Raw genomic sequence first — 18,136 nt, forward strand, 5'->3', positions numbered from 1 at the left:
TGAAAATAATAATTAAAATGTTTTATTTTAGGAAAAACTTAATTGTAATATTTTGAGAACTTTCTATAATTATTATATATAAATTAATAACAAAATCAAGATAAAAAGTCAAAGAGGAAAAAAAGAAAAAGAAAGGAAAAATGTATGATTGTACAAATACTTTTTTGTGAGATATTTATGTTTGCACAAAAGGTTAAATGTGTAATTTACTAAAATGTCTCTCTAATAGAGAGTTGTATTAGAGAAGAGAGAGAATAGTGCCTATTTTACAAATATATTTTATAAAGTGTCTACTTTACAAATTATTCTATGAAAAAAGTCTCTACTTTTCTAATTAAGTCTAGAAAGTTTTACTACTACTAGTATACAAGTGTCATCTATTCGCTTAGGCAGGGGTGGACCTATTCACATGAAAGGGGGTCAGTTGACCTCTCTAAATTTCAAAAATTTCCTTCTTGTTATGAGAAAAATAAATTGGATTCATCAAAAATAAATTTTTATGCTTGACCTCCGTAAAATATCATCCTAGATCCGTTATTGCGCTTAGGAGATACTAATTGATTACTGCTAATTCATGTAGATAGAACCATGCATTATCACTTCTGTACACGAGACAATGAAAAATGTGTTAACAAGCAAGACAAACGTTCAATGCGTCAAAACTAGATTTTGTTATTAGAGTAATTAATATGTTTTAGAAGAAATCGAGAAAGTATTTTCTTTTACTTGCATGCATCTTAACTCTTAAAAGTCTAATAAACTAAGGAAAAAACATATATAAATTGAGACTATTAATACACGTACAAGTGGCAGTCACAATAAAGACACGTTCAACAAATCAGGTTGTGAACTTCGGTTCTCACCGGGAGACCGAGACTTCCTCCACGAGTGATCAGCAGAGAGGTCGAACAGAAATTCACGCCCTGGGCATATTAACTGAATCTGAAACCTGAACCCGAACCCAACCCGAAGTGAGCAGTTCAGTTCGGGTTCGGATAGGGTAAAATACCCGATCGGATGTGATTTTTCATAAGATCGGATACCCGATCGGGTTCGGATAATATCCGATATCCAAACCAAACCCGAAGATACCCGAAGATAATAGACCCCCTAATCCCTAACCCCCTTTTATTTTCTTTGTTATTATCGATTTCAAACTTGTTATAGCATGTTCGACTACCCAGATTCAAAATCGAAGCTACTTTTTGCTTTTACCCAATAAAACCAGATATTAATTTAATTTGTTCAAGCTGGAAACCCTAAATCCTTTAGCCTCATCCCCTCCTTCTGAGACTTCACGACGGAAATCACAGGTTTGTTTTTGATCTCAAACTCATCGTCCTTTGGTTTTTTTATCACCTTCTGCAACTGAAACCGAAACTAAATCGACTTTCTCTTAAGTCTTCTCTGCAATTTCTATATATGTAGAGAGAAACACAAGGTTTTGCAACAATATTGTTAGTGATAATACTAAGTTTATCTTCGATTTTAGAATCTGATACTACTTTGATGTTCTATGTTTCATCTTGTTTAATGTTTAGACATAGTTTGAATCTTAAAACTCCGTTGTAATGATTATATTGTAGAATCTGAAATTATCTACTTGAGTATGAGGTTTATTTTGATTATACTTGTCTTAATTTGATTGTTATATGGGAAACTATCTACTATCACTGACTTAGTGACTTTGCTATCTCTGTTAATATGATATGCAGATGGGTTCATCATAACCATTGAACGAAGATTATACCGATGATGAGTTAAATGATGAAGAAGAAATGATGACACCGAGAGCAAGAGGAAAAAGGAAACAAACTCGTGGAAGTGGATATGGTGGTGGCACTACTGCTGAGCAAAACAAGACACCAATGACACTAGCACCAAGGTCTGGTGTATGTACTCATTTCACGAGATTAGCAGGCAGCCGTAACAGGTGTAAGTGTAACTATTGTGGAAAGGAATTAGGATGTGCAACAAAATCAGGGACGAAGAACTTGTGGAATCATCTCGAAATATGTAAGGCCTACAAGGCATGGGAAGAAGGTCAAGATGCTACAGGAAGACAGCAGGTGATTAATAAGGAAGGAAATCTCCAGTATTCAAAGGTCCCTGAGCATGTTTTCAGAGAAGCACTTAATCAAATGTTGGTGATAGGAGAGTTGCCATTGTCTTTTGTAGAAGGAGTGGCATTAAAAAAAATTTGCGATAAGGTTAGTCACTTAGTCTTTTCTTATGTGCATGATTTAATACATGTTTCTTATACACTTGATCTAATCAATCTTATCTATTTGTTACGGCTTTAATCAGTCTATTCTTATATGTAATTCATTTAGGTTAACCTCTATAAACCGCATTCAAGAAGGACAGCAACAAGAGACATTGTGAAAATGTATGTGGAGAGGAAGGCTACTCTTAGGCAATGGTTTTTGGCTAATAAGCAAAAAGTCTCACTCACCACTGATATTTGGGTTTCTTCGATAACATGTACTTTTTTAAAAACTAAAATTCTGATCTTAGCTTGTTATTCTTAATAACATATACTTACTGTTATTTTTTATTCTTATAGGTTCAAGTTACATGGTTATCACAGCACACTACATTGACAAACACTGGCGATTGAAGAAGCTAATCATTGGATTTAAGAATGTGATAGATCACAAAGGTACGACAATTGCAAACACACTTATAGAATGTCTTGCTGAATGGGGGATAGAGAAGGTGTTCAGTGTCACTGTTGACAATGCAACTGCTAATAGCAATGCTCTGAGTCAGTTTCAATGTAGCTTCTCTGAGATATCAAAGGATTCTCCGGTTATGGATGGAGATTTCATGCATCTTAGGTGCGCTGGTCATATTATAAACTTGATAGTGAAGGATGGATTGACTGAAATCGATGCTAGTTTGGCTGCTGTCCGTAATGGTATCTCATATGTCAGGTCAGGACCAAATAGAAGAAAGGCATTTCAGCAAAGAGTCGAAAATGGTAGGTTCTCGAAGGGTAGTATGCCACTAGATGTGCAAACAAGGTGGAATTCTACGTATTTGATGCTGACAAGGGCAATTAAGTTTAAAGGAGCATTTGATAAAATGGAGCTTGAGGATAAGCTTTACATTCATCACTTCTTGGAGTATGACAATGGCGTAAAAAGGATTGGACCTCCTCAAACCTTAGATTGGCGTAAAATTGAGAGGTTAGTTAAGTTTCTTAATGTTTTCTATAAGGCTACATTGGTAGTATCCGCCTCCACTACTATGAATGCACATCAGTGTTATGGCGAGATAGTTAACATTGCTGTGAAGCTTCAGTTACTTTATGCTACTGGGGATAACCATGTGAAGTTAAATGCTGAGAAAATGTATCAGTAATTTGATAAGTATTGGGATGGGTTGAAGAACATTAACAGGATGTTGATTATTGTTAGTGTTTTTGATCCGAGAAAGAAGATGAAGTTTGCATATTTGTGTTTTGAGGAGTTGTATGGGGTAGAGACTGTAGAAGCTGGGGCAATGAAAGATTCAGTTAAGGCTATAATGCGTGATATGTATAAAGAGTATAGTGAAAGATATGCTGAAGCAACAGCATCTGTGGAACAAACTCAGTCTCACTGCTCATCTCAGAGTGTTCGAGAGAGACATCAAGACATATTTGACTCAGTCGATGATGACTTTGATGGATACAACCGGTGGAGCAGAAGTATGATACATTGCTCAGAACTATTGGAGTTAGAGATACTAATGAACTAGATACTTATCTGAGAGAAGAAGTTGAGAATCCAGATTTGATGATGGGAGTTGAGTATGATGTACTCTCTTGGTGTAAAGTCAATAGTGCAAGGTACCCTGTTTTATCTCAGATGGCTAAATATTTATGGGGAAAATGTCATAAAAATCCCCAACTTTCAAATTTGGGACGTTTTATCACCAACTTTCAAGATGCCATTTTAATTACAAACTTTTCGTTGACTTGGCCATAAAATAGCAAAGTTTTTTGGACCACGCCGTTTTAAGCACGTCGTTTATTCTCTGTTAAAGATCTCAAAAACAGAGTAAAATTATACGTTATCTGCTACCGTTTTGCATAAACGACCATGTTTTTAACGCTAAAACCAACATCTTTTAGCAAATTGAAGAAACTAAATCCCCAAATCAATTCCAATTTCACAAATCCATAACCCTAGAAAGAAATCCCAAATGCTTTCTACACATCGATGGCACACCACACTCACCGACGCAACCAGATGTGTCAAAGCTTGAACTTGAACTCATCAGAACAGAGAGATTGCATAAGAGATTTTGGTATTATAGAGAGAATTTGGGATTTTTTTCTAGGGTTAGGGATTTAATAAACGTCGTGCCTAAAACAGTGTAGTCAACAAAACTTTGCTATTTTATGGTCAAGTCAACAGAAAGTTTGTGATTAAAATGGCATCCTGAAAGTTGGTGATTAAAATATCCCAAACTTGAAAGTTGGGGATTTTTATGATATTTTTCCTAAAGATTTATTTGCAATGCAAGTGTCATCTATTGCTTCTGAAAGTGCTTTTAGCACTAGTGGAAGGATAATAGATCCCTATAGAAGTTGTCTTACACACTACATGGTCGAGGTTCTGATTTGTACTAAACAGTGGTTAAAACAAGACATAAAGTTTGAAGAAAAAGTACTTACAAATGCTCAAATTCTTGCAGAATTTGAGTTTGAAGATGAGCTTCAAAGAGGTCACTTTTCTTATCTCTTTATGCCATGTTAGTTACTTACTTACAATTTAGAGTTTCTAATGTTTGTTTGTTTATTTTCAGAGTTTGAATCTGAAGAAGAAGGCTCTTGAGCATGTTACATGGCAGAGGAAGAAGAATGATTAGAAGACTGGTCTACTTGTTTTGTCTACTTGTTTCTCTCTTTTAAAGATTAGAAGACTGGTCTACTTGTTTTGTCTACTTGTTTCTCTCTTTTAAACTTTATCTACTTGTTTCTCTCTTTTGAACTTAAGAATTTAGACTTGCATTCTCTTTGAATCTCTAAACTCTTTAAGACTTTCAACTCTGAGTTTCAATCTTTATGTTATTCTACTTTCATTTCTAATCATTCTCATTGGTTTTTGATATTTAAGTTATATGCTGATTCGGATATATTGGTATGAGTTCGGGTTTTTGGTACCTATTTCAAGTATTTTTATCAATTTTTGATAAAGATACTCGAAATCCATCGGATATTCGAAATTCACTTCGGATTTCGGGTGCATCTGAAATTACCCGAACCCGTTCGGATAAAACCTGAACCCGACCTGATTCTATAAAATACCCGATCGGATTCTATTTTCATATATTCGAAGATCCGAAAATCCGAAGATCCAAACCCAATCGGGTTCGGGTACCTGAACGCCCAGGCATAGGAATGAGAATAAAACCACATATCAATAGAGTCAATGTGAAACGTATGGTTACAGTTGGGAAAACCCCGCATTCCATTGCGATTTATGCAGTTGCGGCGGAGATTATGAAGTAAGGAAGAGATTTGATGATGGAAGGGTTAAGGCCACCGTTAGTGGTGACGACGGTGTGGGTGGAAGGGTTGGCAAAGTGACGACTAAGATTGGAACGGCGAGAGTAACGGTGAAGAAAGATCATAAAAAGGACAATGAATAAGATTATCATTGTGGCGGTGTGTATGATTTTGCTTTTTTATGACAAAGTTCATAAGATCTGATCAGTACTGGATGTGCTCACTGGATTCGGGTTGAGAAAACTCATTGTTTTGGGGTTCGAAGTGGTGAATGAAGAGAAGTAGAGAGAGAGAGAGAGAGAGAGAGAGAGAGAGAGAGAGAGAGAGAGAGAGAGAGAGAGGTTTTTTCTTCACGTTTTTTAAGACATCAATGTTGACTTAGTTCACTTTTTGTGCATGTTTGGTTGATATTTTTTTAGGATGCTATATTCTATAAGACCTTAATTAAGTTTTATATTTTAAAATTTTAATTGTTACATCAGTTTTTATCTAACTTTCAATTAATCTTAAAACAAAAAATATAAAATAAAATATACATGATTCATCATTTAGTTGTTGATTGATAAAAAAAAGGCTTGAGGTAAGGCTATAATGTTTAGGTGCATAATAATAATAAGGGTTGTCAAAATTATTATTTTAAAAGTTATATGTTTATATTGACAAAAATCAATGTCTATATATGGATATTCTTTATTTTGTAACCATCATAATTGAGATCTGATACATAAATGAATATCTCAGTAAATTCACACTGATTTTAGTGAGACACCCGGAGCGCATGCCGTGCACCTAAACTTCTCTCTCTCACCAACAAAAAGCTAAGACTAAACAATATAAAAGAACACAAATGAAGGAAAGATTAGGTGCATGGCATGCACCTTTGCGCTTTTAGGTGTAACATCCGAAGCGTATACCCTACACCTAAACTTCTTTCGCACCAAAAAAATGAATATCTCTGATGCATAAATATTAATGGAGCGATTATTTTGGTTTGTTTTACTTTGCTTAGATTTCTAACAAAAATTATATCAAAGTTTTTTGTTACTATTCATCTAATAATATAAGAAAAAATAGAAATAAAGGATAAATATTTAAACATTTGTCTATTATGCATTTTATAAATAAATGTCAACTATTCCTAAACTACCCCTTATATATATTAGATTTTAAAAAAAAATCAAAGGAAATTAACAACAATTATGAAAAATAGATGAGGATACTTATAATGTCATAAATATGTGTTTTTGAATCATTTTGATGGATAGAATTTGATGGAGATACTCATTGATTACTACTAATCAACCAAAAAAATCCATTTAGATAGAACCATGCATTATCACTTTTGTACATGAGACATTGAAAAATGTGTTGACAAGCAAAGCAAACTTTTAATGCGTCAAAACTAGAGCTTGTAACTACAGTAATTAATATGTTTTAGAAGAAATCGAGAAAGTATTTTCTTTTACTTGCATGCATCTTAAACTCCTAAAAAGTATATTAAACTGAGAAAAAGGAAGAACATACATAAATTGAGACTATTGATATACATCCACGTCGCAGTCACAATAAACACACGTTCAACAAATCAGGTCGTGAACTTCGGTTCTCACTGGGAGACCGAAAGTTTCTCTGCCATCGATTTAACTCCTCCGGCGAAAGGCTCCACGAGTGATCGGCAGATAGGACAAGTGGAATGAGAATGAAACCACATATCAATACAGTCAATGTGAAACGTATGGTTGCAGTTTGGCAAAACTTGATATGTTTCGTTATCCTCGAGCTCCGAGAGGCAAACCCCACATTCCATAGAGGTTTGTGCGGTTGCGGAGAATGTGAATTCAGGAAGAGATTTGATGACGGAAGGGTTAAGGCCACCGTGAGTGGTGACCACGGCGGTGGTGGAAGGGTTGGCAATGTGACGACTGAGATTGGAGCAGCGAGAGTAACGGTGAAGAAAGATCATAAAAAGGACAATGAATAAGATTATGATTGTAGGGGTGAGTATGATTTTTCTGTTTATGACAAAAATCATAGGATCTGAATCGGTACTGGATGTGCTCACTGGATTCAGATTGCGAAAACTCATTGTTTTGGGCTGGGGTTTGGAGTGTTGGGTGAATGAAGAGAAGTGAAAGAAGATGATGGTGGTTTTAGTATGGCAAGTGTGTGTGTGTGTGTGTGTGTGTGTGAGAGAGAGAGAGAGAGAGAGAGAGAGAGATAGAGAGAGAGAGAGAGAGAGGTACTTTACTTCACGTTTTTCTAAGACACAAACGTTGACTTACTTCACTTTTTTGTGCATGTTTGATTGATATTTTTTTTAGGATGCTACATTCTAGAAGACCTTAATTAAGTTTTGGATTTTAAAATTTTAATTATAACATTAATTTTTATATACGTTTTAATTAATTTTAAAACTAAATATATAAAATAAAATATACATAATCCATCATTTAGTTGTTGATTGATAAAAATAAAGTTTGAGGTTCAAGGCTTTAATGTTTAGATACATCAAAATAATTAGTTGTCAAAATTAATAGTTCAAAATTTTTATGTCTATGTTGACAACAATAAGTATCTATATATGGATATTATTTATTTTGTAACAGTTGTAACTGAAATTTGATAAATAAATGAACATCTAAGTAAATTCAAACTAGCTTTAGTAAGACACCTGGAGCGCATGCCCGACACCTAAACTTCTCTCACACCAAAAAAAATAAAAAGCTAACAGTTGCCAACAGAGAAGAATACAAAACAAGAAGAGATTAGGTGTAAAACATGCACTTTGCCGCTTTTAGGTGTAAAATCAGGAGCGCATGCCCTTCACATAAACATTAATGGAGAAATTATTTTGGTTTGTTTTACTTTGCTTAGATTTCTAATAAAATTTATATCAAAAATTTTTGTTACTATTAGAAATAAATTTGTCTATTTATGCATCTAATAATTTAAAGAAAAATTAGAAATAAAGTATAAATCTATAAACATTTGTCTATTTATGCATTTTATAAATAAATTTCAACTACTCCTAAAATACCCCTTACATATATTAGATTTTAAAAAAAAAAATCAGAAGAAATTAACGACAATTATGAAAAATAGACAAGGATACTTATAATGTCATAAATATGTGTTTTTTTAGATCATTTAGATGAATAAAATTCGATATAGATACTAATTGATCACTACTAATCAACCAAAAAAAATCCATACAAGTGCTATCTACTCGTTTAGGAGATACTAATTGATTACTACTAATCAACCAAAAAAAATCCATGTAGATAGATAGAACCATGCATTATCACTTTTGTACAAGAGACATTAAAAAATGTGTTGACAAGCAATGCAAACCTTTAATACCTCAAAACTAGATCTCGTAACTAGAGTAATTAATATGTTTTAGAAGAAATCGAGAAAGTATTTTCTTTTACTTGCATGCATCTTAAACTCCTAAAAGTCTAATAAGCTGAGAAAAAGAAAGAACATACATAAATTGAGACCATTGATATATGTCCACATGGTAGTCACAACAAACACACGTTCAACAAATCAGGTCGTGAACTTTGGTCCTCACCGGGAGACCGAAACTTCCTCTGCCATCGATTTAACTCCTCCGGCGAAAGGCTCCACGAGTGATCGGCAGAGAGGACAAGTGGAATGAGAATGAAACCACATATCAATACAATCAATGTGAAACGTATGGCTGCAGTTTGGCAAAACCCGACATGTTTCATTATCCTCGAGCTCCGAGAGGCAAACCCCACATTCCATAGCGGTTTGTGCGGTTGCGGAGAATGTGAATTCAGGAAGAGATTTGATGACGGAAGGGTTAAGGCCACCGTGAGTGGTGACGACGGCGGTGGTGGAAGGGTCGCCGACATGACGATTGAGATTGGAGCGGCGAGAGTAATGGTGAAGAAAGATCATAAAAAGGACAATGAATAAGATTATGATTGTGGCGGTGAGTATGATTTTGCTGTTTATGACAAAACTCATAGGATCTGAATCGGTACTGGATGTGCTCACTGGATTCGGGTTGCGAAAACTCATTGTTTTGGGTTCGGGGTTTGGAGTGTTGGGTGAATGAAGAGAAGTGAAGGAAGATGATGGTGGTTTTAGTATGGCGAGTGAGAGAGAGAGAGAGGTGATTTACTTCACGTTTTTTAAAGACACAAACGTTGACTTACTTCACTTTTTTGTGCATGTTTGATTGATATTTTTTTGAGGATGCTACATTCTAGAAGACCTTAATTAAGTTTTGGTTTAAAATTTATATTATAACATCATTTTTAATATAATTTTCAATATAATTTTCAATTAATTTTAAAACTAAAAATATAAAATAAAATATACATAATCCATCATTTAGTTGTTAGTTGATAAAAAGAAAGCTTTGAGGTTAAAGGCTTTAATGTTTAGGTACATTATAATAATTAGGGTTGTCAAAATTATTAGTCAAAATTTTTATGACTATGTTGACAAAAATCAGATTCTATGTATGGATATTCCATATTTTGTAACAGTCGTAACTGAAATTTGATACATAAATGAACATCTAAGTAAATTCACACTAATTTTAGTAAGACACCCGAAGCGCATGCTCGACACCTAAACTTCTCTCACACCAAAAAAAAGTTAAGAGTTGACAATAGAGAAGAATACAAAACTAGAAGAGATTAGGTGCAAAGCATACACCTTGGCGCTTTTAGGTGTAAAATCCGGAACGCATGCCCTTCACATAAACTTCTCTCGCACCAACAAATAAATGTCTCTGATGCATAATTATCAAAAGAGAGATTAGTTTGGTTTGTTTAACTTTGTTTAGATTTCTAATAAAACTTATATCAAAAAATTTTGTTACTATTAATCTAATAATTTGAGGAAAAATTGGAAATAAGGACAAATATTTAAACATTTGTCTATCTATGCATTTTATGAATAAATGTCAACGATTCCTAAATTACCCTTTATATTAATTTTTTAAAAAAAATCAAAGGAAATTAACAATAATTCATATAAAATGATATAAAGAGATGAGTATACATGTAATGTCATAAATATGATTTTTTGGTTATCGTTTTGGATGGATAAAACTTCATCACCGAAGTTCAGAATATACCTTCTAAAATTTAGAATGTGTATTCTATATACTCTACTTGTTTTACAAAACTTAGATTATGTTTTCTACACACTCTTCATCTTATACAAAATTTTCTATGTTATATTTTTTATATGATGTTTAAAATTCCAATTTTTATGAAATGCAGAATATAAATCTATTATATTTTTTTCTTTGTTTTACAAAAATTAGAATACATTTACACATGTTCTAAAAATGTTAGGAAACATATTCTTAATGTTTCTCTATATTCTATGAAAGTTAGAATGAACATTTCATTATTTTAGAATTCTTAAAAAAATAATTATAACAAAAAAAGGGATTTTCAAAAATACATTTTTCCTATGTCACTTTTTAAAAATACCCTTTCATGTTGTTTATTTTCAAAAATACCCCTTTTCTTTGGATAAAATAACTAAATTCTAAGCCCTAAACTCCAAATCTAAACCCTAACCCCTCAAGACTATATACTAAATATAAAATGGAGAACCCAAACCTAAAAAAAATATTCTAAAAATTAATTTAACATATTATAATTGTGTAAAAGATGATAAAAATGAAAATGTTCAGAAAAAGTAATATTTTTGAAAATGAGTATCCTAAAAGGGGTATTTCTAACAAATTCTCACAAAAAATCAATTCTTTATATTATATTCAAGATATCTTCATTATTCCTGAAGATGTAATCTCTAAAAAACTTGAATTTTGTAATAGTGAGGGCACGACCATACCAAATTTTAAAAAATTAAATCTTACCTGTTGAAGTTTTATAAATTTTAATAGTTAATATTAATCAAGAATTTTATTTTTCTGTTTCTTTTTTATTACTATTAATATTATGAATTCATATTTTTATATTGATATTTTATTGATAAAAATAATTTAGGTATAATTTTTATTTAAATAATATGTGTGATTTAAATTAAATAATATAATTTATTTAAGGAAGGTGTCTTGATGCTAAATTTGAACATGATGCTGAATAATGGGCATTAAGCAGATCTAAACCTGCGAGTTTACTACTTTGATCTGCAGGTAAATTGGTGACAGCTTGTCCTGTGGGAAGGTTGTTAAAGGGTGGGGACCAGGGTTCGAGGAACGCCTGGCGCACCAATAACCTACTGTGGATTTGGATGAATATTTCCATTTGCCCAGTGAGGGGTTAGGATCGATGCCCTGCAGGGCCAGCTTGGGGTCCGTTTGGGCGGCTAGCAGTGAGGCTAGCAGGTTAGCAGTGAGGCTAGTGGGGTCCATGGGACGGGTTGTTACAGGATGAATGATGCTCTGGTAGTCTTGATAGCAAAAGTGGTTAAACCTGAGAGGACTAATCAATTTCGACCGATAATTCTGTGCAATATCCTTTTCAAAATCATCACAAAGGTTCTGGTTTTGCGGTTGAAGCATGTGATCGGGAAGCTTATAGGGCCAGCTCAATCCAGTTTTATACCAGGGAGGTTGAGTACAAATAACACTGTAATAGTTCAAGAAGCAGTACATTCAATGAAAAAGAAGAAAGGACGGAAAGGATGGATGCTGCTTAAGCTAGATTTGGAAAAGGCTTATGATCGCATCAGGTGGGATTACTTAGAGGATATGATGTATGCTGCTGGGTTTGAAGAGCAGTGGGTTAGATGGATCCTTCAGTGTGTTAAAGATCCATCGATGACAATTATGTGGAATGGGGAACAGACATCAGCGTTTAAACCGGCTCGTGGACTGAGACAAGGAGATATGTTGTCTCGATATCTCTTTGTCTTATGTCTTGAACGGTTATGTCATATGATAGACAGGTCTATTGTGGAGGGGGATTGGAAACCTATAACGCTGGCACGGGTGGTCCAAAACTATCACACATCTGTTTTGTCGATGACTTAATCCTTTTTGCAGAAGCTTTTGTATCTCAGATCCGAGTTATCCGTTGGGTATTGGAACGGTTTTGTATCACTTCAGGCCAGAAGGTGAGCCTGGATAAATCTAAGATCTTCTTCTCAGGAAACGTCTCGCGAGAGCTTGGCAAACTGATTAGTGATGAGAGTGGTATCAAGTCCACGACTGATCTAGGGAAGTACCTAGGGATGCCTGTACTTCAAAAAAGGATCAACAAAGAAACGTTTGGGGACGTGCTACAGCGAGTCTCATCGAGGCTTGCGGGTTGGAAAAGCAGAGTTTTGAGTCTTGCAGGGAGACTGAATTTGACAATATCAGTGCTCTCGTCAATTCCAGTCCATACAATGAGTACCATCTTGCTACCGAAATCACTGTTGGAGGAGCTTGATAAAGTGTCGCGGAACTTTCTTTGGGGCAGCTCAGTTGAGCAGAGAAGGCAGCATTTAGTCGCGTGGGATAGGGTTTGCCTGGCTTGGGAGGATGGTGGTCTTGGTATCAGGAGGTCACAAGACATGAATAAAACTCTTTTGGCAAAGATAGGTTGGCGTCTGTTAGAAGATCAGACTAGTTTGTGGGCACAAGGTAACGGATGTTCATGATCAGAATTGGATGAGTGCAAAGAAACCGGGTTCATCTACCTGGAGAAGTGTGAAAGTAAGTCTGCAGGATGTGGTGACGCAAGGTTTGAGATGGATAGTTGGAGATGGGACTGATATCCGCTTTTTGGGAGGATAAATGGATATCGAATATACCACTGGCGGAGTGTGCTTTGATGAGTTTACCAGTAAAATCCAATGGGTTGCGGGTTAAGGACTTATGGGGTACAGGCATTGGGTGGGCGTTGGATATGATCCAACCGTATGTTTTACATCACACACGTCTGGAGTTGGCGGCTGTGGTGGTGGATACTGTCACGGGGGCACGAGATAGGTTGTCCTGGGGTGGATCCGCGGATGGGACATTCTCAGTCAAATCTGCATATTCTATGTTGGTTGCAGACTCTGTTTCTAAACAAAGTATGGCAGGGTTCTACAAACGTGTTTGGAGTGTTATTGCGCCAGAGAGAGTCTGTGTGTTCCTCTGGTTGGTTGCTCACCAGGTCATCATGACCAATGCAGAGAGATATCGCTGTCATCTAAGTGATACGAGTGTTTGCTAGATATATAATGGGGGCGAAGAAACCATAATGCATGTATTGAGGGACTGTCCTTCGGTTGTTGGTCTTTGGAGGCGTGTTGTACCCAGTCAAAAAAGGCAGGCTTCCTTTACTGACTCAGTTCTTGAATGGTTATATGCGAATCTGGGGTTTGATGATGGTTTAGTGGAGGGTTCTTGGTCCACGCTGTTTGCAATGGCATTGTGGTGGATTTGGAAATGGCGGTGCGGGTCTGTCTTCAGGGAAGTCAGTCGTTGACAGGATAAAGTGAAGTTTGTGTATGGTATAGCGCGGGAAGTTAGGAGAGCACATATGTTGGCCCGAGATGGAGTCGACAAACCTGCACGTGTTGAACGGATGATATCTTGGAAACCTCCTGCTCAAGAATGGATGAAACTAAACACGGATGGAGTGTCCCATGGAAACCCGAGGTTGGCTACAGCAGGAGGTGTGATACGGGACTCTACAGGGAATTGGTGCAGTGGATTTGTTCTGAATATTGGGATATGCTCAGCCCCTTTAGAGGAACTTTAGGGAGTTTATTACGGTTTATATATAGCTTGGGGTAAGCACATTCAGAGATTGGAATTGGAGGTGGACTCGGAGCTAGTAGTTGGTTTTCTCTTGACAGGGGTTAGCGACTCGCATCCTTTGCCATTCCTGCTACGTCTGTGCCATGGCTTCTTATCAAGGGACTAGACAGTCCAGATTTCACATGTGTATAGGGAAGCTAACCGTCTGGCTGATGGGTTAGCTAACTATGCGTTTTCTTTACCTTTAGGTTTTCAATTTTTGGATTCTATTCCGCATGTTGTAGCAGAGATATTTGAGGATGATGGCTGCGGAACTGCGTTTCCTAGGCACATCCTGTTGTAGTATTTTTCCTTTTAAGTTCTAATAATATAGGGGAGACCTTGTCTCCCCGTGCACTACCAAAAAAAAAATCATCAACATCAAAAGCCATCGCTGTGGCAGTTTTTTTCTATGTGCTATAGCACGGGATGACACATATTGTAATTAATTTAGGTATATTTCGAATGCATCAAATGTTTTGGTTTATGTGTTTTTTATAATTACGAAATTTTAAAGAATATTGATTAGTATATTTGGTTTACGTACATGGTACATATTAAAACATATTTAGATAAATACATTTTTTAGACATTGTTAATCCTTTGCACGTTAATAGACATACAACAATTGTTTTGCAGTCTTTACATGATAGCGGTATGCTTAAAGGCGTTAAATCTAAGTATCAAATTTTAATTTGGTTTTAGTTTGGACTATAGCACGTATATAACCTAGACATAACTATTATAGAATGGCGACAAAGACATCTCGTCCCATCCCATCTTGTCCCGTCCCGTCTTGTTTCGTCTCGTCACGTCTTGTCCCTACCCGATTAAGATTTTAGACAAGATTATGGTTAATTAAAACAACAATATAAAAAAATAACGATCAAGATCTATCAACTTTACACATATATAATTTCAGTTTTTTAAATGATTATTAAGGAAGCAACTTTAAACAACTTACAAAAATATATCGCAATTACACACATTCGCGTTTTGGGACGATTACGAAGAAAAGAAAAATTGTAAAAAACTAATTTAATTTATAGTTTAATAAATACCTGTTTTAATGGGTTTAACTCAAAAAATTTTCTATTTTAAAATTTTTAAGAGTAAAAATATTAATATTACTTAAATATTTTATAGACTTTAAATATATTATAATATTTTAAACCTTAGACAGAGTTCAAAATTTTATAATAATTTAAAAATTCTATAAAAAATTAAATATTTATAATATCTTAAACCTTTTTTAAAAACATAAATATATTATAATATGTTTACTTTTTAAAAGTTTAAATATGCTCAAATATAGAATCGAATTAAACTGTTAAATTTGGATGTCTGATAAATCAAGTTTCCTACTCATTTGTACTTAAAACATATTAGTCATATATTTATAGTGATTATGAACTATATTCCAAAATATTTAGTCGATGTGGGATATACAATACACCTTTCTGTAAATTAGTTCACAACTTTACATTTATATAATTTCTGAGTTTTTTACTCTTTCCATCTATACTACTCATAATTAATTACTATAATTTTGCTAAAGAAATATTGCAAAATCTAAACTAAATAATGATTTGTTTTTATTTAGTTGTATTAAGTTGATTTGTTGTTTCCGTAAATATCTCGCTCTATAAAAACAAATCAAATAAGTTTACATATATATATATATATACAATTTCGTATTTAATCTATTGGTTATTTTGGAAGCAACAAAGTCACAATCGATAAGTATTAAAGATTTCTCATTATTATTAATATTCGTAATAATTATAGGGATTCAGTATGGTAATAGTTAATATTTGATATTCCAAATAATGTTGTTATTTGGAATTTTTTTTTTTTAAGGTACCGAAACCATTAAATACTCGGATATCGGTCTCCTTATTTAATGGGCCACACATTTCTAATCCAGGCCGAGTGTTTTACCATTTGATTAAACCTCTGTTTGGTGACGGGAATAAGTATTCTTAAATCAAGCACTTAATACACGATCCAAATATAATTAATCCGGGTTACTAACAGATCCGCGTATTTTTAAGGCTGATATTGTTGGGTCAAAAGGGATCCGCGTGTCAACCCGTTTGTAAATATGTTTTGGCCCTATGGGTATAAACATCGTTTAGATACATTAAAACCATAGAGTTATTTAATGAAATTTTGCTTTTCTCTCACCATTTTTAATGAAAACTGTACCAAAACAAAGTCATGGTCTAAAAAGAGTATAGTGAGTACTCCTGTTTTAATAGTATAGATTTTACCACTATTGTTATATATTTGATTGTCCCTGAAAGTAATCGCCAACGACGTGTTTCCCAAACCTCTCAACACTAAAGTAGATACACTCAAAATATATTAATTAAATTTATATATTCTAGATCCATATGAAGAAAAATATATGATAACAAATAAGGCACAATATATACTTTAACAAAGAAAATGTACAAAGTGAGGAGATAATAATTATTTAAATTAAATTTTGTAAAAGCAAATATTTAAATATATATATAACATCCGCGAACCAATTTTTAAGGTTTTGGTGTGGGTGTCGATCGACACCCTTGGTGTATCGATCGACACCATGTTTTCTGGTTTGGTCCGGTTCGTTTTAATTGCTGTTTGGTTCGGTTTGGTTCAAGAAAAATCCCTAAATCGTTTTATAAGTGGGGAAGCGACTAATTAAGGGTTTTAGAGTGTCTTGTCGCCGTTTTCAGAGATAGAGAGAGAGGAGAGAGCCTATTGTGGTGTGAAGGAGATTAAAGGAGAAAGATCAGAATCGTTAGGGTTTGGGAGGAAACAGTTTCGGCATATCAAATCGTTCTCAAAGGTAATGAAATTTGGTAGGTTTATTCCCAAGTCTTTCATCGTCATTCGCCTTTTTACAGAAGTAGATTTGGATTTAAACTCGATGAGTTATTGGCAGTTTCGTGAGACACGTTTTCTCAGACGCGAGTTGGGACCATCGGAGATTGTAACTGAGATCGTGGTCTCGTGTGGTGCCTGATCGTGCTGAAATTTTGTGGGAAGCTTCGTGACGTCTAGGGGTAGCTTTTCACCGGAGCGATTTGATAGTTAACGGTTGGTTTTTATTTTAGGGTTTCGTCTTTGAGACTGTTCTTTTCTGATGTTTCTGTCCAGTTTTGTTATAAGTCGTTTTTGGTTGTGTGGCTTGTTGTAGGGCGTTTCTGGGCTGTTTCAGACGTTAGGAGGGTCTCAACTGGTTGTATTGGTTGTTATAATCAGTTGATAAGGTGAGTGCATGACCATGGCTTATCTAAGCCTGAGAATCCTTTGTTGTTCTTGCTTGATTGGTGGTGCTTTGTGGTGTTGTTCTTGCTTGATTGGTTGTGTTAGTGGTGTTGTTCTTGCTTGTGGTGGTTGTGTTATGGTTCTTATAGGTTCCTGAAGGTTTTGGGTGAGGTTGGAACGGATTGGAGATGATTGGAAACGGAGGTTCGTCGTTCGGATTCGTGCAGTTCGCGTCTGCGAAGGGAGTGTCGATCGACACCAGTTAGGTGTCGGTCGACACCATGTTTGGTCAGTGTCGATCGACACCTCTCTGGTGTCGGTCGACACCAAGTTGCTTGTTTCGTGATTTTTCCTGGTTTGTTGTGTTTGGTTGTCATTTGTTAAGCATTGGAATCTCAGTTGCTTGTGTGTATAGCCCAGTAGATGGGAGGATTGCCTCACTAAGTATTTGTGATAATACTTACGCATCTCAATTGTTGTTTGTGGTGTGCAGGTTTGTGACGTGGAATCATGGCAATGAGGAGGAGGATGATCTAGGGTCTCGTTTGTGTGTTATTGGATTTGTTGGTTATGTTGTTGGAACCTTGGTTAGTGTTATGTTAGGTTGCCGGATAGAATGGTTAGGAATGTTATTGTATTGA

The 18,136-nt window shown here is 35.0% G+C and overlaps 1 protein-coding gene across 1 annotated transcript; it reads right to left on the reverse strand.

Annotated features, from left to right (window-relative positions):
* On the reverse strand, positions 7,107 to 9,550 carry LOC104732041 (RING-H2 finger protein ATL2-like). Its single transcript, XM_010451567.2, has 2 exons — positions 9,075 to 9,550; positions 7,107 to 7,422 (listed from the first exon to the last, which is right to left on the reverse strand). The coding sequence occupies exons 1-2, from the start codon at positions 9,548 to 9,550 to the stop codon at positions 7,107 to 7,109; spliced, it is 792 nt and encodes a 263-aa protein (XP_010449869.2).

The sequence above is a fragment of the Camelina sativa genome, chromosome 12 (assembly GCF_000633955.1).
Source record: "Camelina sativa cultivar DH55 chromosome 12, Cs, whole genome shotgun sequence".
In the NCBI taxonomy this organism is placed as follows: domain Eukaryota; kingdom Viridiplantae; phylum Streptophyta; class Magnoliopsida; order Brassicales; family Brassicaceae; genus Camelina; species Camelina sativa.

Coding starts and splice junctions, on each gene's coding strand:
- LOC104732041 (XM_010451567.2), bottom strand. CDS start 9,550: ATGAGTTTTCGCAACCCGAATCCAGTGAGCACATCCAGTACCGATTCA. Junction 7,423..9,074: donor GAGGAAGTTTCGGTCTCCCG/GTGAGGACCAAA, acceptor CTCCAATCTCAG/TCGTCACATTGCCAACCCTT.